The sequence below is a fragment of the Aulonocara stuartgranti genome, assembly GCF_965226115.1.
Source record: "Aulonocara stuartgranti genome assembly, chromosome: 16".
In the NCBI taxonomy this organism is placed as follows: domain Eukaryota; kingdom Metazoa; phylum Chordata; class Actinopteri; order Cichliformes; family Cichlidae; genus Aulonocara; species Aulonocara stuartgranti.
This window is the reverse complement of record NC_138952.1, coordinates 26,305,008-26,326,583: the sequence shown is the minus strand read 5'-3', so window position 1 is coordinate 26,326,583 and position 21,576 is coordinate 26,305,008. Positions and strand designations below refer to the sequence as shown.

At 40.3% G+C, this 21,576-nt stretch overlaps 1 protein-coding gene across 5 annotated transcripts in view; it reads right to left on the bottom strand.

Annotated features, from left to right (window-relative positions):
* Positions 1 to 169: 169 nt before the first annotated feature.
* Positions 170 to 21,576, bottom strand: part of dgkg (diacylglycerol kinase, gamma) — a 170,525-nt gene continuing 149,118 nt past the window's right edge. For all 5 annotated transcript variants that reach the window (XM_082507643.1, XM_082507645.1, XM_082507644.1 and 2 more), the window contains 3 exons: positions 8,706 to 8,826; positions 7,097 to 7,157; positions 170 to 5,094 (listed from right to left, as the gene is read on the bottom strand). In XM_082507643.1, the coding sequence (XP_082363769.1) occupies positions 4,996 to 5,094; positions 7,097 to 7,157; positions 8,706 to 8,826 (281 nt within the window). In that variant the 3' untranslated portion in view covers positions 170 to 4,995. The remainder of the gene's footprint in view (positions 5,095 to 7,096; positions 7,158 to 8,705; positions 8,827 to 21,576) is intronic.

The following is a 21,576-nucleotide window of genomic DNA, read 5'->3' as shown; positions in this document are numbered from 1 at the left end:
CACTGAGAAATCACTCAGGCTCTCTATGAGGGCATTCATGTTGTCTGCCCTTTGCTTTGGTGAAAAATCCCAAATGGGTATTTAAGCTTCACGTGGGAATTCGGTTTCTTTCTTTATTTCTAACATAACTAGACTGCCTGGAGAAAAATGAAGACGCACGACAAACAAATCTGTGCTATGCTTTTTTAATGCAGAGAAATAAGTCTGATTAGTCTGATCCACACTCTCCTTTTTGTTCACTCTCAGTTTGTTTCAGCAGGCATGCGGTGATGTAAGTTAACTTCAGATAAAATATTGTAAACAAATATGTACACATGGTAATATAGCTGTCTAAAACCATTCTTTCAATAAATGTAAAGTTACTGTAAACATGCACTCTTTCATCACTGAGCTCTCTCTGCACCCAGGCTCCACTCGCTCCGATTAAAGGATAACGATATGCTGTTGTGACATCTCCACAGTATTGTACTATTTACCAGTTAGGCTAAATGGCTTTATATTTGAATGAAATGATGAACCTGAACTCCACCCAGCGTCCTGAATGATGCTGATCACGTTTGGGTGGGGTTTGGCTGGACATCTTGTGTGTTTTTATGGGGCCTGGGTGCGAGAGGGAAGACTCGGCATGCTTTTAAAGGGAACCAGAGTACAAAGGCATGAATGCCTGACCCTACGGCGGAGCTCAGTTTGCACCATCAGAGCGTCTCTGCAGTCATATCTGTGGGACAGTTTTCCACAAACTCACATCTTGTTTAGTTGTAATACATACACATTTAGACTCTCTGAGAGGTGTACATTACTTGTTTGGGATTACATTTTTAGTCATTTTCTTGAGATTTAGATCAGTATTTTAAACAGAATGATCTCATTTAAGGTCCACATGTCACCTTTATATGCTGGATTTTTGTGGTCGATCCCTATTTTTCAAAAAAAAAGAAAAGAAAAGAAAAGAAAAGCACGAAGTAATTGGAATAATTTACACATTCATAAATTTGGTATTAGTCAACACTCAAATGTCTCCAAGAGTATTTGAGCCACTGCCCTTACAATTTCAGTTGACGGTTGCCCACTTTTCTGTCTATTTGCTATGTTATCAGTAACCAGCATGGACACTGCTTTCTAGGCTAAATTTGGTCCGACAGTCAAAGACTTTGAAACAATGTATCTTTAAATTTGGGTGAAAAGTGAAAAGACTTTTGAAGACTACATAAAAATCCTTGTTGGCTGCATCTAGGTCCAGGTTAAAGACCAAAGGTTACTGTGCTTTCCAGATTGTTTATTTTAATTTGGTGTATACCTGTTTCTGTATTGTGAAGCACTTTGTGAAGCACTATATAAATAAACCTTATTTATTTCTTACTAAAAAAAAAGGAAATTCAATTCAATTTTAGTTCACTTCAGTTTTGTTTATATAGCACCATTTCCCATTAAGAGTCATCTGAGTAAGTGAAGTCCCTAGAATATCAGAGAGAGAACCACAACAATCAGCTTATCGAATAAGAGCAAGCGCCTGGTGACAAGTAGACACAGGCTCAGGGAGAGGCTGGTATCTGCCTCACCTGGTTGGGTGGAGAGAGCAAAGGGAAGAGGGGAAAATGAGTATAGAGAGAGCACTAAAAGCAAACAGGATAAAACACAAACCTCAGAGGGTACACAGAAAGCTAATGACATGCCATGGTTGCATATAAACACACAGAGAAGGAAAAGATGGAGAGAAGGAGATGGGAAGTCACCAAGCAGGCTAAGCGTCAAAGGTCTGCATTAAAGACCCAAGCCATGTGTGATTTCTTTCTCCAATACAATATTCATTTGAGATTTGATTTGATTGTGAAATGATTTTAATCCCACAGGTACACAGACTCTTATTATTCATGAGTCGCAACTTTTTAAATGTAAAATGTTTTTGCCGTTTATAGATGTCTACACGAGAATTATGTTATTGTTGAATTTTGTGTTGCACGGTGAGCTTCTTTCTACCAGCTTTCACACAATCAAAAGTTATTGTTTCCATTGCTAGTCTGACAGCGTGAAAGTTGTGGGTTTGAAGATAATTCGTTTATTTTTTGACCACATTTATTAGCAAGGAGGCTTTTTATATGCTGTTTTCACCTTTCAACCAAATCTCAACATTGTTTAGACTTCTAGCAAAGACTTCTTTTCAGTGTCTTGTTAATGAGTAACTTGCTGGATGATTCTGATTTGGGAATTGCTTATTGACTGGATTCCCATAGAAGTTTTGGTTTCCCATCTAGGGGCCCTTTCTAGGCTGAAAAGAAGTATCTACTCTGTTGTATTTATTTCTGACAACCCTAAAAACTGTTGGCTGTGGCTCAATATGGTTGCTCAGCAGAATTGCTCACAGACCCTGGCTGACAAACCCAGACAGAGCAGCTATCCCTACATTGCTGTTTTGGCACACTGGCAAGTCAAGTCAAAGCTGGTGCAAAATGATTCACTCACTTTTAAGTTGTGTCGATCCTTGACCACAATGGAAACAGACTGGCTGAAAGTACCATTGGTTGGCTGTTCAGGTAAGCATTTGCACCACTTGCTTATTGCTCTGAGCTTCTGCAGCTGATATGTAGCTGCTAGCATGACTACAGACATGTTTGTAGCATAGGCTGTGTATAAAAGATGCTCATGTCAGCCATTAGTTACTAAAGTGAGCTTTTTAATCTTGTGGTTTTGAATCAGGAAGTGAAGGCAAAGGGTGGATCTGAACGAGCAGCCGAGCTGCAATCCAATTTGTTATTCACATGTTCTTTTTTACTCTAATGAGAAACAAATTACAAAATGAACATCATGGTGTATTTAAAAAGACTTTTGTCTGTCAACTGTGACCATAACGTCATCAGGAAAAGGTTATCTCTTGTCACAAATCACGGGGACTGAGGGCAGTTTTCTCATAGACTTCTTCCAGAAGTCTTTTTAAGCCAGAGGAGTCGCCCCCTGCTGGACACCATACCAAATTCAGGTTTAAGGCACTTCGGCATTGACTTCACTTGTCAGACCCAGAGGCTACATTCATCTTCTATATACTACAGTTTCTTTTGATTTATTTGCTTCTGTCAATATATCGGCCATAAGCTCACATTATTCATTTAGATTTATTGATCTATAGTATCTTATTGATATCTTATTCCAGTGTTTTTCTCTATTTTTTCTATGTAACTTTGCACTGTCCACTGCTGTAACAAAACAAATTTCCCATGCGTGGGACTAATAAAGGTTATCTTATCTTACTCTGATATGCAATCAGCTTTCATTGCACGGCTGTTGATATAAGATTATTGTAAAAGCTCTGCAAACTAAGTATTTGAACCATGAGATCGTTTTGCCATGAATGGTGCAAAATCGAAATTTTTCCCTGTTCCTTACTCACTGTGTACAAGACCACCTAGGAAGTGAAGGCGACAGGACAGTAGATTCAAATGTAACGATCTGCATCAGTGTAGAAAACTGTCTTCAGAGAACAACTGCAGCAGCTCTGCATGGTGAAGAACACTGATCTGAGCCCCTCTAAGCTAAAAATTCCACATTATTAACAGTGATATATTAAAAACACATTTGTGTGTATAGTATACATGACCTACACCTACTTTCCAGAAATATACATATAGTTTGTCTGCACATAAATTATAATATACTTTGCCGTATTTGTTGGAACAGTAATATGGTTACATTCTTTAAACAATGAACTCCATCGTCTCAGGCACACGGCCTTCTGTTTTGACAAATGATGAATCGCACCACATGGCACCTTGCAGTAGTGCCCTACTGGCACTGGGATATGCACTCTGACAGCTCACTTGACATTGTGAATTGATGTTTGACATGTTATTAAGGGTAAGGTTTCAGTGAAGGAGAGATAGACACTCCCTGAAATAGAAGGATAAATTTAGTCCTCTTGTCAATGCTCTGGTAAATAAAAACCCCAGGGGCCCTGCTCTTATGCCCTTGAGGGGATTTATCCCAGTCCTCTAGAAGCATGCACAGTGGCTGCTGTTGATTTGATCTTTATCGTAGTGATGGTGTGCAGCCACAGATGACAAATGAGCTCTCTGAGAAAGCAAAGATGAACTAGAGTGTCTCTAAGCTCTACTTTTAGTCTAGTCTCTAGTTGGTTTATATGGAGACAGCCTGAAGTCTACTTCCAGATCGTCTGCACATCTGCGAATACTGTGGGGTTTTTGTTTGTAGGCCAGTCATGTTTCCACCTATTCCAGACCACTGTTACGCCTCAATGCGAACAATCCACAAACAAAATAAGTCAATAATGAATGAGGCTTTCCACTCCTCTCCTTTCCTTGGCTGTACTGTGTTGCTAGTCTGTGGGGACATCCTGGAGTGCGAGCTCTTACAAGCAACCGCTGTTTCATTATTCATAACAAAGAGGTGGATCTTACTCTATTTACTCACTGACCTTGTAAACAGCCACAGCTACTGCCATACCATTCTCACTTTAACCCTGTTTTTCACTGTAGTAGTTTTTCTCATCATACCAGCTGGTTCCTTTACACCCTCCATCCCCACACAATTACTTCCTTTATTTCTTTTCTGAGCTGTGCAGAAATCCCAGCAGCCAAAGTTGTGTTTAGGAGGCAGTGCAGTACTGGTATATGGCTGAGTTTGTTGAGCAGGGGGTGGTTTAGACTGAGAGTCTTAGAAATTGTAAAAGTGGCTGAGACTAAACCCATATTTAAAAGTTTGAGACAAGACTTGGAGGATGATTGTTACACAGGAGTAGGTCGGTACTATATACTGAGAGTCCTCTTGTTTTGTTAGCCATCAGTACAGGTTACTTTGGGAATCAATTGTCTGTAGGCATCCCAACATGAGGAAATTTCCACTTGTCCGTATTTTATTCCTGTGTTCAAACTGTGTGCAGTGTACCAGTTGGCCCATTTTGCTGCCTGTACAGTGGGCGTGTGTGTATATATGTACTGTATATGTGTGTGTGTGTCTGTTTTTTTCATTTGTGTAAATGCCTATGTTCTAATCACGGCTCCGGTTGCGTTTCTTGAAGAAGAAGAAAGGCGTCTTTTGAGGTGGGCCCAGTAAAATGGGCACCTGGTTCTTGTGCGTGATCCTGACCTGCAAAAATCACAGAGAAAGAAATTATAATCTATACGGAGGTGAATGTCTTTGATTTGTTTACCAGGATTTATCTGGTTTGACAGACAAATTACTGTGACCTTGCAAATAACTCATATAACACAACAAAGCTCTGTATTTTTCCCTTCTCTGAAGGTCTGCTAAGAAATAAAATGAAAATGTTTGAAATGCTGAGAGAATGAATTGACAGTAATTTACTTCCTCTTGCTGGGATGTTTGATGGCACGACAGTGGTGGAGATTGGGTGTAAGCAGAGGAGGAAGTGGACAGAACTGTTACACGGCAAGTTTACTTTATCAGTTTTAGGGATAAATGCCTGCTCACTGAGATACCAGAGAATCTTTAAAAGACCCTAAACTACATCCAGAGAAACACAGTGAAAGTCAAATCTGGTGTAGTGTTTAGTGTGAACATGATAAAGTCAGTTCAACCAACACATTCTCACCTGGAATTTTGGAATTGCAGTCAGAAGTTCAGAAAGACAGAATTATACACTCAGATAGTTTAATTAGTGGTTCTGCAGTATGTTTTAACTTGATTCTGTTTGGCCACAGCATAAGAAAGATTTGGATTTGACCAATCAATGGGACGATGGGAAACTCCAAGGAACTCAGTGAAGATGGAAGAACTATTGTAGAATTCCACAAGTTAGAAAGCTCTCTTGGAGCCATTTATTACCAACTCCAGATTTGATTAACATCAGATCAAATTGTGTTTAAGTACAAGTTATTTAGAATTGTCACCACTTTGATTGAACCGTCACCCTCAGATGATCTAGAGGAACAAGCCAGGAAACACCGAGGCTCAAAAATGCCATGACCTGAAAGCTGCTGGAACACTTGCATCACCGTCCACAGTGAAGCGAGTTTTACGTCAGACGAGACAAAGATTTAGCCATTTGGCCACATTGATGAGGTAAATTTGAATAAGTAATGGTGAAGGTGGTTTGGAACGGTTTTGCTGCCAGTGGTACTAGTACATTGCACAAAGTAATGAAGAAGGAGGACTACCTCCAAATTCTTCAAATCCACCTCAGTTCAGCAGCTTGGCAGCTGAAACTTGGACACAACTGTGTGTTTCGACAGAACAATGATTTCAAACACACATTTAAACTGGTTTTATCACCTCACTAGAACGTGGGCTGGTTCACCAACCACACTTGCTCTAACTTCATTCCCACCACAGCAGTTAGGTTATTGTCATGCTTTGTGTCTTTGCGGGTCACCTGACTGGCACGAGGCCCGACCAGAACAGTCACAGATCCACAAAATAACTGCGCTATGCCTGCTGCGCCTGCCAGGTACAAACTCTGTCATTGGGGGCTGGGCTGTGTTTCTCCCTCCAGAAAGCACCAAGGCTCAGGCCTGCCATGAACTGGAAACTGCTGGGACACTAGCATCACTGTCCACAGTGAACCGTGTTTTACATCAGATAAGACAAAGATTTAGCCATATGTGTATTTGGAGAACTAAAGATGAGGCTTTCAAACCTTGGAACACTGTACCAGTTGTCAACCATGGACCCACATATTGAAGGTGGTATGTACTCTATTGCTGTTGTTGTTTGATTTAGTTTGACACATGCACAAGTCTACACAACAGCAAAATAGACCAAAAATAATATTGTCTTCGCTAGATTGTTGTGAAAATTTTGTGAATGGCTGATTTGTTTCTTACCCGTCTCATTGAAGCCTGTGAGGAAATTCTCAGGTGGGCTCATTTACAAATATAGAATATTACTGTACTATTAGCAAATTAGTAAACCAGACAGTTGTCTGAACAAATCTGAGCAATGACTTTTCTAAAAAATGAAATTTGACGAAGAATAAAGCAACAGTCTTCCATCAAGGCATCATTCATGCCTATAGTACTTTACGTCATATGGAACGTGGGCCTGAGCAAGTGCAGTTTAAATCTTAATTCTAGTGATTGATTTAAACTGTAGTGCTGGGACACTGTGGTGTAGTGGTGTTCAGTCTCACCGTGCAGGGAGGCTGCATCCAGGGCTCACCATCAATCTGCATTGGTAGCCGTCGGGACGTCCTGTGAAGAGACATCAGAGGGATGAAGAACAAGAAAGAGTGGGCAGAGGGCAGAGACAGTGAGAGTGGAAGACGAGAGGGCAGGGTGGGGTTGGGGGTTATGAGGGTCACACACACCTCTGAGGCCTGTTAACACTGTCCTAGGACAGGGTGAGACACTGCACCCTCTGTTCCCATGAGACCCTTTCCCAGACAAACTCCCACTCTTTAAACTCACACAACTACTGTACACACACACACACACACACACACACACACACACACACACACACACACACACACACACACACACAGAGTTGGTTTAGGACTTTCAGGCATGCCTCTGTGACTGGAGAAACACAGTGTGGGAGAATGACTGGGATGAATGCCCCTTTAATTCTGGTCTAGGAAAATATTAGTGGTGGTTTATTGAACAAGTGAGAGAACAACTTGTAATGTCACTTCTTTGCTGCAGTAACTGGCACACTAGGCATGTTAAATGGGCCAAGCGACGAGATCATTCTTTGGATAAAATAAAGTGTAAAACCAAAAAGCAATCCACAATACAATTTCAGTAAATGGACTCACATTTATGGCACTTTTACCCTCTCACTGAACACTCACAGCACTGAGTGCTGTGTAGACTACTAAGTGTATTTGAATTTGCACCGAATCATATCCAGTTAATTCTTTACTGCACTGACTTCTAACAGTTATTGAACAGTAAGTTAGGTGCATTTACATCTTTTTTTTGGAATAATTTTTTTAAATGACATATTTTGATATGTAATGATAGGTTAAGGCCTTCACTGATGATGACTTTGACATCAGAGGGTTAATAAGAATGACAAACTGTGTTTTTTGTGCAGCAACAGTGCGTCAAAGATTGTTTGCACAAACAAATAATGTTTTTGTTTGCGGGAAAAATCAGCTCGATCATTAATTATAGGCCACACATGACATGAGTCTGCACAGACTCACATGGATATGGGCAGATGGCATTTACATAATTCAGAACCACAATTAACATTCATCAGTCTGAGATAATATCTTCCCCACCATGAGACATCAGCTGAACAGCCTCAAGGTTCTCTATAAATACACAAAGAAGAATAAGGGTTCACTAGTGTAGCATCTTCATTTTTCTGCGTAATTGGAAAACCTGCAAGGAAACCCAAATCTAGCTATGAGAACTCCAAACTACAGCCCATTTGTCAGCCTGCGAGTCAGCCCAGAGCTCCAACAACACTCTTAGCACGACATGCATTTGGAATATATTATTTATTAGCTACAGGCATGTTATTGTTTGGACACTGCAGGGATTTTAAAATGCACAAAAACACTCGCAAGGAATACATTTTTTATCCTGCATGTATAGGAGATGGATGCAATTGGTGCACCAAGTACAGCTTCCAGTTGGTTGATCAGAAGGAAGATAAAGACAGGCAGGGGTAGTGACACGAGACAAAGGCAGGATGGAGAACGGAGTACAGAAGGTGACAGAAGGGAAGAGGATCGTTCAAAGTGGGCAAGAAGATGTGAGGAACAGCAGGGAGATGGGGGTGCTGACCTGATGGTGACATTGGTGCACTGAGCCAGCCTGCGTCCTGCGCTCTTCAGCCCAGTGTAGATCTGCCCCATCTCTATAGCCCCCTCCAAGCCAACCACCTCCAGCAGTTGGTCACTAAAGTCTGAATGGTCACAGAGAGAGTATTAGAGACATGGAAACTGTGGCATGATTTTGGAATTTACAAAGAAAATACACATTTTTTGCCGCTTTGGAATACAAATGTGTTCCATTTGAGGCCAAGGTCAAGTTTCTCAAGTGACTCAAGGTAACTGCTTGGGGTGCCACAGTAGTGAGAAAAAGCAATTGTTCTTCACTGCAAAGACCTGGATTTAATCTCTGGAAATGATGCTTCCAACTTGGCCCCATCAAACACAAATGGTAGTGTCAGATATATTTGTATCTTTTAAAGACTTTTAGCAGGATTTTTTGATTAAATGTGAAATTTTATTTTTTAATCCAATTTTCAATATATTTACTTCTTCAGGACTTTAAGAACGACTTTTTCCACCTACTGTGACTGAATGAAGACCTTCGCTTCCAGCCAATCTTAATGCTACAACTAGGACTCCAGGCAGCATGTATGATATTATAGTTGAAGGTGTCAAATGACTAAACTTTGCTTTACTGTGTTTTTTGACATAACAGTGAGTATCACCTCACAACTGCTTGTTTTCAAGGGAACTAAGGAAGAGAAGACATAGCTATGATTAGCATAATATAAACACATTAACACAGTGAAGCTGGAGGATGAACGCTAACTTTTTTCCACTTGATAACAGTTAATGTGAGGGTTCCCGGTGGTCAGGGACAAATGCAATCGCATAGCAGGACGCTGTAAACAGACCAAACTTCAGTCAGAAGAACAACTGAAATAATCCATCCACAATACGTCATTAATTTACTGCTGCATGGGCTGGGCTGTAGTTACATCGTAAGGTTTTAAAAACTGAGCTTTACAATGAACAGTGGTAATAAAACCAAGAGAGGCCGACGGTGATCACTGCAAGATACAAAGCATTAAAACACGTTAAAAACAAAACAGCCTTAATAAACACAAAATAGTTTGGACCTGGAAGCAGGGTTCATCACGTCATCACTTAAAGACCGGATAGCAACTTTCATACACAGCTATGCTACCACCTAGCATGCTTCCAGCTCACCCTGGCCAGATATAACTGAAGTTATTTGTTCTAATAAAACAGACAGCGCTAGTAAAGTTACATGTACAGTTTCTATGGCAGCAGGGATTTTGCCATTTAATTTATCATGAAATGACTTCAAACTAGAAAAAAAAAACAAAAAAACAAAACGGTCCCCACAACTTTGGGTTGGAAGAATAAGAAACAAAAATTCTTGCCTTACTCAAACCTTAAAGAAGAAGCACTTGGAGCCCAAACCTCAGCTCACTCTCTGGGCAGTATTGACTTTTATGGCAGAGGTATTGTATTTCCTATAGAGTCATCTTGTTTTCTTTGATCTTTTTAAGCACAATTTAAGACATTTGTAGTGCAGTAAGAACCAAAGGGCAGGCTTTTGTTATTTGCCCTGTTGAAATCGATTTGAATATACTGGACATCATTTTGAGAAGAGTTATTTTTTAATTAGATGGAGAAATAAAGACAAAGGCAGATGTGAAATGGAACAGTGTTACTAGAGATCAAATGCAAACTATAATGTGATATTTAGAATCCTCATATATCGTTCCCTGTCTGGTATTAAGACACATAGTTTTAAATACCTTTGTGTGGCTTTATTATCACTTTGACCAGATTGATCTACAGACCTTAAAGGGGAGTTCAGAGGTCAAATGATATTTTAAATCCTTAGATGGCACTTTTTATATGTTGACAATGTACAAAGCACAGTTGAAAGGATCATAGTTTCTAGGTTATAAGCAAATATATCATTACGTTGACCTTGAAGACCTTTGTTGATGTAAGCCAAATTTTAATGGGTTGTTAACATGAGCCCACTCTACACCCCTACAAAGTTTTATCAGAATTCATTCAAATCTTTTCAAGCTATATTTGGTAACATTGGCATGTCTTTTCAAGACAGTAGTCATAGCAGCACTAAGGCTGTTTATGCAGGCTATTTAAACTTCAAAAAACTTCAAAAACGGGCAAGCAGCTGATTAAATTAGAACATTAATGCTGCTGCTGCACAGTTGGTGTGGTTGGTATGTTTTTTTGGGCTGGTGGGAACAAAAAAGCCCCCAGAAAAATAGCCAAGAGTAGTTAGCAGCGTGTGGATCCACTGAAAGGGAAGTTTCCACAGTATCTTTCCTGTAATGCTGCACAGGATACTGCCCGTTTGTTATTATTCATAACAGTAAATTATTCATAACATCCAGTGAAGTTGCAGCCTAGCTAGTGCGATAACCCTTGTAATCATTTATGTCTATAAGCTTTTTATGATACCAGAAAAAAATAAATACACATTAAAGGCATTAGAGGCACCGGGAACTGGTGTCCATCACTGGACTTACATTGCTCCTGATGACGTGGGAGACTCTCAGTGGTAAAATACATCCTGTAAGAGTTGAGTCACATGATGGAAATGCTCTGCACCAGCACTTCTTTGTAGTCTTTTTCTTGTGTATTTATTGTTTTGATATCTAAAGTAAATGGACTGATTCTTATATAGCACTTTTTGTAGTACTCAAAGTGCTCTTTACAACATGCCACATTCACCCAAGCACGTTCTCTATAAATAGTGCTTTCTAAGTACATTCACACTCCAATGGATGCATTGGAGAGCAACTTGGGGTTAGCACCTTGCCCAAGGATACTTGATATGAAGACTGGAGGAGCCAGGGATCAAACCACCAACCTTCAGATCAGTAGATGACCTGCTCTACCTTCTGAGCTACAGTCATGTCAGTTTTAGAAAACAAATGTGTTGTTCCTACCTACTGTGGATTAAAATGAACCTGTATGGCTAATACAGACATGCATTGTGAGTGTAAGTGTTAATGTATATAAAATAAACATAAACATGAGAATCCAGGGATTGACTCAGATTTGGTCTCAAGGGTAGCTCGAGGAACCTCAGTCATCATCTCTGATCAGTTCATCGTTGTTCACAGTTTGACAAAATCGTCACTACAGTAGGGTCAGAGCTGGCACACGCAATTAACAGTCCACACACTCTTATCCTTGCTTACAGTACTCTGTTTATAGTAACCATTGTCCTTAATGTAAATATGTAAGAAAAAAATGGTGTATGTGTCTGTTCTGTGTCCTGTTTGTTTGTATATGTGTCTTTCTGGCTGCTGTTACAACCAAATTTCCCCTTGTGGGACAATTAAAGGATTATTCTATTCCTTTCACTGTGTCTCTCCCAAACATTAGACACGTGACAGCAAAAACAAGCAGACCTGGTTAAATAATGCACTACACAAAGTGCGCCCTGTCACTTCTGAGACTGTGAACGCTTTAGCAGGCCGTGGCTCTTCATCAAACCTTCTGCCGGGCTTTTCCCTTTTCTGTTCTCACTGTGCTCGACAGGTGCGAGGCCTTACAGTCAATATTTACAGACATGATCTTAAAGGTCATTGATGATGTCATTTGACATTTCACTTTCACTTCACATAGCTTTTAAAGGATCCACTGGGATTGGGGGAATTATGCATCCGAGTGGCCCGGCAGCAATTTTGCATGTTTTACAAATTGTTGTGAAATGAATGATTTGTGTTCACAGTCAGTGTGATAATTTGTGAGGCGCTACAGCAGAATTTGTGCTGGTGGCAATTTTGTCTGCACTAATAAACTGAGGCGGCTTACAGATCACAGAGGAACATGAACCAAGCTGAAGAACTTTGACTTTTATTTATTTTGTGTTTATACTTAATAACAATAATAATAATAATGATAATGGAAAGTGGATAGTGTGGTTTGGGCACAAAAAATAGACTCTGCATTGAGTCATATCCCACCTTCTGTAACCTCCGTGGCTAATCATGCAGGCTAGTGTGGTGCGCTCAGAGTTGATTAACTTTATTCAGGCAGGCAGGCAGGTGCCAGCTGAACACCTGAGCACGCTGCAGTCATTGCTCATGCATACAAAAGGCACTGGGTTTCTCCTGAGTGCCTTTATGCTGTTGCACTGACTCAACAGCTTAATGTCAGTCGAAGCCTCCGCTAAATATCTGCAAAGGTTGAATATTCCAAATGTTAATGGTGGGGAAAAGGTACAAAAAATCAAAGTACAAAGAGAGTAGATAAATAATGTTTGATGTGAAGGCTCCAGCAAAGTTTGCTTCTGTGCACGAGTGAAGAACAAATGTCTGCCAACAGCACCCACAGAGCGCGTCGAACCGTTCTCCGAGCATCTCACTCCTGCAGCCAGCCTACAAAGCTGAAACTGTTAGGGCTCCGTCTGTCTGATACGGTCTGAACAATGTTTAATAATTTCCTAATTTCGTCAGACCCTGCTGGTTTTATTTCAAAATACAAACAGGAAGTGCTCGTGTTTCTTCTTTGCTCTGAAGAGGAAATGGGCTTGGCAAAAGGCCACAGGACCCAAAACAAGTCTCATAAAATTTCATGTGTGGAAGATTTTACGAAAGAAGGTGGTGCAGTATGTAACCTGTCTACTGATGACTTCATTTGAATTGTCATGTTGACTGAAGGATTTTGGAGTCACTAGTTCATCATCTAAAACTTAGGTTTCTAGCAGTATTGAAAATAAATCATTTTGTAGAAATAACATAAAAATTGTCTAATGAAATTTTCTTTGTATCATTTTTGATTTTCATTAACCTGTCAGTAATGACATTAGATCATGAATATATCACAGATGAAGGAAAAGACCTGATAAGTCATTAAAAATATTCTAGTAACAAATCTTATGGATCTTATTAATTGCTAATATAGATTTACAGTTTGAGGGTAAAAAGCTCCACTGTGGACTGGAACTGGTTTTGCAACATTTCTCATCTTGCTTTTTGCATCTACTTAAAAAAAAGAATAGTTACCAGTTCTTTGGTGAAATTAGAATACCTGCTGAGTAATGCAAGCACTCCCATGTGTTGGTGCATGTGTGGTATTTGCAAAGTGCTCCAAAGACGACGACGACGATGATGATTATAAGAGTTTATCGGGGAAAACGTCTGTGCTGACTCACTGGTACTCTTTAATATTTAAGAGGACAATTCAAAAGAAAATGTCAGAGCAGAGTAAAGAGTGCACATTTAGAAATCACTCAAAGACTGTATTTCAGTTTTGTGAGTCCCGGTAAGGATTAAAAGCCTGCCTGTAAATGCATTTGTGAAATTCATGTGAGGAAAAGAAGTGAGTCTTTCATTATGTTCATTACGTGCAAATATGTGTGTTAATATAAAAATTTTAAAAATATTTATGTTAAAATTAGGAAATTTCGGCTGCAAAGTGTCTGTGTGTGTCTGTGGAGGGGGGGGGGGGGGGGGGGGGGGGGGGGAATTTTGTGCTTAATTTGAGGGTTTTATTAGTCTGTTACTGGCACTAATTAGCAAACAAAATGTGTCTGCTTGCTACATCAACATCTTTAAGAACGAAACTAGCTCGCCGGTGCATTAGTGGTTCTCTGTGTCGGGCCCCTTCCAGGGTGTGGAGGGCACTTGGATCTCGTGTCTCAGGGCCGGGGGCTCAGTCCGCTCTGTTGTAGTCGGAAGCCGGAGGATCCTGGGGGCTTGTGGCTGCGGCCCCCTGTGGCTTCTGCACTGTGGCTGCTGGTTGAACCAACCCCCCCACCACCAGGCCCCTGGTGGGCCTCTAGATCTCCTCCATGCCTGCTTCATGTCCTGGAGGGCAGGGCTATGGCTCCCCACACCCACTATTAGACACTTACATGGAGAAACCTTACGAATACAAGTCTGCTCACACACACTGGCGTGTGACAAGACAGAGACAGAACATCAGTCAGTATCAGTCTGCGATTGAATGGAGTCCAGTTGGCAATTACATGCCATCTGAGATAATACGGTGATGGGTTTGAAACAGAAATTCGTAAATTCCTCCATAAATAGTGGAATTGACTGAAAGTCCAGAGGCAGAGAGTGTTGAATGCTAAACTTCTGTGTGAGCAGATGGTTGCCACAACTACTTGCTGAATATGAAAAAATACTTGTTTTGTTTTGCTTTTTTTTTTTTTTTTTTTTTTTTTTACCTCTTTGCATCCGGTTGTTCAGTCTGACGTCACTAGCCGTGTCTGGGTCTAAACTCCGCTGCAGGTCCATATATCAAACGATCACTGTGGCATTACTGAGAGTTGAAAAACTGTCTAAAGTCTTTCATCTTTAATAAAATGATCAGCGTTCTGCTCTACCAGGTGTAACAATTGAGTTTAACATCCAGGCATCCATGAAAACGGAATTTATGACATTTAACGGAGTTAGAAGTTAGCAGGAAGTTAGCTCGCTAGCTTCTATCTAAATACAATATAGCATGTCCTGACTGCGGGGTTTTGGAAACAAATTAAAACGTACAGCTCTGCTATCACTTCCAGCATAAATGAAGACAGAAAACTAAACAGCAGTGACGTTTGTAGGGTTACTGAAGTTTGGCTAGCTGGTATATAATGATGTGCTACGTGACCGCTAGCGACACAGCTATGTTAGCATAATATAAACAAGCTAACTTTTTTTCCACTCGATAAAAGTTAACGTGAGTGTTCTCGGTGGTCAGGAACAAATGTAATCGCATGGCAGGATGCTGTAAAAGGACCAAACTTCAGCCAGGAGAACAACTGAGATAATCCATCCACAATACGAGGTTAGTCATTCATATACTGCTGCATGGGCTGGGCTGTAGTTACATCCTAAGGTTTTAAAAACTGAGCTTAAATAAATGATTAGTGGTAATAAAAGCCGAGGGAGGTCAACAGTGATCACTGACTGTTTTAGGAGCTTTTTGAGATCAAATAGAAGAAAATACATAACATTAAACATGTTAACAACACAAAAGCCATATTAAAATGCAGACTACTTTAGACCCGGAAGTAGGATTCGTCGCGTCATCACTGAACAACCGGATAGAAGTTACTATCCCATTTTTACTCTGATGTGACTGAACTATCAGAAACCTCCACTCATAGCTGCATCCTTAAGCTGTATGGGTACAGTGCACAGACACACATATTGGCTAATTAGTGGAAAATAACACCAAAACAACTGGAGGCAGTGGACCACACAGCAGTCCATGTTATTTGTCAGATAATTACATTAAAATGCTCCAAAAGTTACTGAACTGGTCAAGGGATTCAGTTCAGTGACTGCACTGTTAATGAGGTCTCGCAGATACAGTTGCCTGTTTTGCTATGTTTATTCAAAAAGCAATCTAACAAGAAGTAAACAGATCAGTTTACAAACAAAAAGCATACTGAAAGGGCCAGCCGTCTCATTGACTTCATGAGTCTGAGCGTAGCTGTGGCTTTGGGGGATATTACACAGCTTTGGTGTTGGCTTTGACACATACATGGGTGTAATACCAAGTACATGCAGTGATTGAAAGTGTGGTGATGGCTAACTGTTTTTATTGATGCTAGAGTGCATAGAATAGAAGTTCTGCAGAGTTAGCTAGTACACTAATACAGCTGGAACATCTATGGTGACAAATACAGATTTAGATGCAGAAAAAGAACGAGTAGTAGACACATATAAGCCACGTCAGCTGTCACCACCACACATCTCTCTTTAAACAATATCAATAAATACATGACAAAGTCTCAAATTATCATCTCGAAGTTGTAGCAGAGCAGGCAGGGGTTTATTTCTTTAGCCGCCCAAAGCAGAAAAACTGTATTTGAAGGAAAAATCTGTTCACCTGATACGTTTTGTGTGTTTGCCCTTTACAAACCTTTATGGAAGCTAAGCGGTACTTGGCTACTGAATGTTCCAAGCTGTAAAAAAGTGAGAGATTATCATTGCAATCAACCCTCTTAACATCTCTGAATGTACTTACTTCCTAATAAATACATTGTTAAATTCTAGATATTTCTTAAATATGTCTATAAAATGTCTACAGTTAATGGCAATATTAACTTCTACTACAATCTGCACTGTGTGAAATTGAGTTGTCCTTCTCACTGCTTCATTGCAAATGCAATTATATGATGTTACACAATGTTAAATATAGAAACAGTTGGAAAAATGGACTCCCCTCATGTCTCACAGTGGTTTGGTCTTCAGCCTGTCATTCTTTACTAAGCTCACCTTTTGCAAGCATGTAAAGGTTTTGGTATAACACGTTGGACATATAATACATTCTTCTTTATTCTACCACTTACAAAAAAAATTATTTACAGTTCAAATCCAGTACAAATTTATCTGTCTCACTACAGAACGCTTAGTTCCCAGAAAACATTCTCAGGACAAAATCCCAGTACTCTAAATGACAGCTGTGGCCCCGACCACATGTTCGTGATCCTACATCATCCTGTGACTACATGCTGCTACACAGGCCCAGACACATGCTCGCTGCATACATCGCTCTGCTTCTGCAAAGCTTTCCTGGAAATAATTATAATAGGATTCGACATCCATCGAGAAAAAATGGCACAGTTGGAGACTAGGGGATCAAGAAGCAGGGGCTGGTGAAACAGTGGCCGCACAGCAGATGGGAATTAACTAGAAGTCTGGATGTAAACATGAACATATTGTAGTGTATATTTGGTTTGTGAGGAAAGTTGCAGCCTAGATGTCTCCTGCTAGATTTGAAGAGCTAGAAATTGTCAATGTGACGTGTCCTATTTTTAAAACAGCACTATTTATACATCTCTTTCCTGTTCTAGTATTAAAAATAAAATCCGCTCGCTCGTATGCCCACCTCTACACCTCTACTTCCTCCAAATACCAAAAATGGGCATGCCGTCCTGCCAGTGTCCCAGTGTGAGAGCCTGATGGCAAAATAGCCCACTGTGCTGGTTCTCACCTCACTGATGATTCCCGCCTCATCAGATCTCTATGCGCTTTTGACTCTCAGGCAACCAGCACTTTTACTTTCTCAGTGAGGTAGAGCTAAGAATAGACTAGAACAGCCTCTTACATAACACAGCTACAGTGCATTCTGGGATGGGATGGCATTGCTTTGCCAAGAAACGGGCAGTGAGAATTGTTGCTGCTGTGCTGCACTATTTTCTCTGCTGTGCAGTCAGTACGAAGCCACAGAAAAGTCATTTTAAACAACGACGCATGTGAAATGCTGATTCTGGGGAATTTTTGAGAAAACCTTATTTTTTCTCTAATGACATGAAAACATCTAAACTGAAAAGATGAGAAAAAAGGAGAAAAAAAGGACAACTATCACACATATTACCCGCTTCATATTTGTATTCTTGGAATCTATTAGAGGAGCTTTGCAAAATATATCTTATATTGGGACTTGATGCAGTCCTACAGTTTACTCTCTCTTTGAAAATAGCTGGTTTAGTTCCCTTCCTCCTAACTTTACGATAGCTCTCTTCTGATTTGCTGCTCTCAATAGCAGAAAGGTCTAAACAGCAAGAGGTTGGGGCCTTAGACAGGGCGAGCTATCGCACAGACATACAAGTCCAGAGGAAAGATCTGTCTGATGTGGAGGATTTAGCATTTGGCACTTTTGGCTCACAGGTACAGGTGCCCAGTATAAATTTGCACATGTTTATCAGCATCCACTATTGTAACTCTGTATAAATATATGGAAATGAATATAAAATATCCTGTAATTGAAGCCTAAATTACATTTTAAGTAGAAAGACTGACATGAAAACTAAAATAAATCTAGCTGTAGTCCACATTTTACAAATAAATGTCACTTTGAGCATTTCTGCAAGGATCAGGTCAGGATATGTTCTACAGTTGTCTTTTCTCACATGTAGTAGCAAACAACCAAATTTGGTTACATTCTCACTAGCGAGTGTGGGGATCCTGGCATTGTAAAGAGCGGCTAATGATGCATGAGCAAAGAAAACTTCATACGCTTGTGTGAATTTGGATGCAGCTTTATTGTGATTTGCTTGATTGGGGAGAATTTTTGAGGGAATTTTTTAGTCCCTGCAATTGGCCTGGTGATAAGGACAAGTGGACTTATTGTTCTTCAGAAAGTGTTTTTAACCATGTAGCCTGAAGCTGTTCAGCTGTAGAGCTGTTACTGAAAGAATCTGGGATGTTTTCCAGGTAGGGGTTTGAAAAAATAGCCAAGAGGTTGAGCCATTTAAAAGCGAAAAAAACCGAATTGCCCAAGTATCTTGATTTTTCCAGGAGATTACTGTTTCAAAAGGGCTGCTATTACACTGAACCAGACTTTTACATAATCACAACATTGGATATTTGAATGAGGAGAGTACTGCTGGAAGCTAGAGTTATATTGGCAGTGTCTTTCAGAGTCAATCAGGCCTTAAAATGTTTAAAAAACCCACAAAAACTCCACAAGCGTCTGATGGCTGAGGTCTCTTTTGATACCACGAGTCCACAGCATCTACCAGCATCTTTTCAGCAATCACTTTGGGGGACCAAAAGAAAACTGAGACAATCCTCCTTTGTTATTATTTTCTTGGTAAAGCAGAGAGGAAAACAGAGCAGTGTGAGATTGCATAACTCCATCAAGAAGTCAAATTCCCTCCACGCACGAGTCGAACCTGATATCTCAACTAGTTTGTGATATGTTCTTAAAAATGTCAAGATGGTGTTTCCCAATCTGTTTATTTTAGCTTGAAACTATTCAAAATACATCCAAAACATCAATGCCGAACCTTACTGGTGGTAAAACCTCACACACAATCATTTCTGAATGGTTTTGCTGACTTTAAGAAGCTCGTCTGAGTAATGAGCTATTTATACCAAGAGATTATTTACAGTTTCCTTTCTGAAATAGCTGCAGCTTTCGTTTTGCATCAGCTAGAGGTGTGGGACTATAATTATAAGCAAACATATTTGTGTATCCTTCCTCCACCCACTTTCTCTCCTTCTCTCCTTCCTTCAACTGCCGGCCTGTTATTGTCTGAGGGTGGTCGGAGTTATGGCAGATGGTCAAGAGGAACTGCGGCTCACCTCGCCAGACCCAGCAGAGGTAAAGGTACAGGGGAGAGCACTTGGCCGTTTGACAAAGAACACTATGTTACTATGATCCAGTACAAAAATACATACACGCAGCCTGCTACTGAATCCTTGCCTGGACGTGTCAGGACCCAGATGGTAAAATTTCATATTTCGGTCCCAGCATTGTCCAGATACAAACAGCCATGAGAATTTTTCCAGACGGGAGAAAAACAAGCGTGGGAAAGAACACTTTATATTCCTCTTCAATTTTAATAAGCTTATAGAAATGTGTCATGTTTTCCATTCCCAGGAGAACGACAGTGATCGCCTCTTGTACAAGTTGTCATTCATTAACTTTGAGTAAATGTATCACTGAAAGGTCATCCGCTCTCCACCATACACTGAGCAGCTCTCCAACTTCATACAGGAACTATTTCCAGCCACACAGACTGGTGGGGGTGATCAGAGTAATTATACTCTGCTGTTTCTGTTATGTGAGAACACAACAGTATGCAGTGTGGATGCAATTCTCCTAAAAATAGAGTCCTTTGTGGTGTGTCACAGCTGGACTCCTGTTGTGCAGAGTGGGCGGGAGATGTGGCGGTGGAATTGTGGGTCTTGGGAATCAGGGAAAGAAGAACGAAGAGGTAAGGGGAGGGAGAGAACTCCGATGTGAAGGGTGGATGAGGAGAGGCACAGTGTCGGACAAATGGGGAAAGAAAACAAATGAGTCATGAATGGAGGCCAGCATATACCTGAACTAGCAGCTTTCAGCAGTGACTACATCCTGTCATTGTCAAGCTAATTGTGTGTGTCACTGAATAAGGATTTATATTACATGACTCATACGACGGAGTAGTTTCCAACACTACTACAGCCACAAGCCACATTTTCTGTGACGTGGGGTTTAATCTTGAGCAAACAGTCTATAGTTTTAAGGTAAATAGAGAATGCCAACAGCTACTTTAGCCCCTGTAGCGACTAGGAACACAGACTTTGATTATTTTAATCAATAAGCTGACGGCAGTTTAAGACTACTTTATTAAACCGTTCTCAGTCTCAAGCTCTCAAATGCTGCTCTTTCGTGAGAAGCTGTTGTGGGTGCTGTAGCTTTGATGCACCTGCTATGGCAATACTAGATCAACAAAAGCAAATAGTTGAATTTGAAACACTGACAGAGGTGCAGACATTACAACACTGGCAACTGTTGGAAGTTTACTTTTATGTTGTTAAACCCACTGTTAATTTCCCTTTCACTTTCTGTTCTGCTAGTTGTAGGCACGGAAATTTCTTTGGTTCAGGGTTAGAGTTATGCTCATAACATAAACTCTGCACCGATATAAAGGTATAACTTCTACATGTACTCTTGAAAAAATGTACCATTAGAAGACTGGAATGAAGACAAGCACTGCTTAGATTACTTATTTACTTGTGTCACCTTATAAAGAATGAGATGGTTCTCTCAGTTTCACCTGACATGCATAGATGTGAAGTTGTGTTTTCATCTGAGTTGAAGGGTGTGTACATTGGTGGTCATGTGGTCACGCTCTTTCACGGGTAGCATGGGGAGCAGCATTTTTTAATTGTGTTTTTGGTACTGAAATTTTGTAATCCATCAGAGCCAAATACTTCAAAGTCCACTAAATACTCCACTTCAAACACTTTTTTTTCCTATTCATGGCTCTTATTTATAGTCAATTTCGTTAATTTGATCATCTCAGACACACAGAGAAATCTGCCTGCATGTGCCAGTCAGTCAGGAAAAAGGCACAGAAATATGCATTATCAGAATACGTGTAAATGTGCCACAGGTGGAATGCTGCTAAACATACTCAAACCTGTGATTTCATTTTGGATTGTGGCATCAATTATACATGT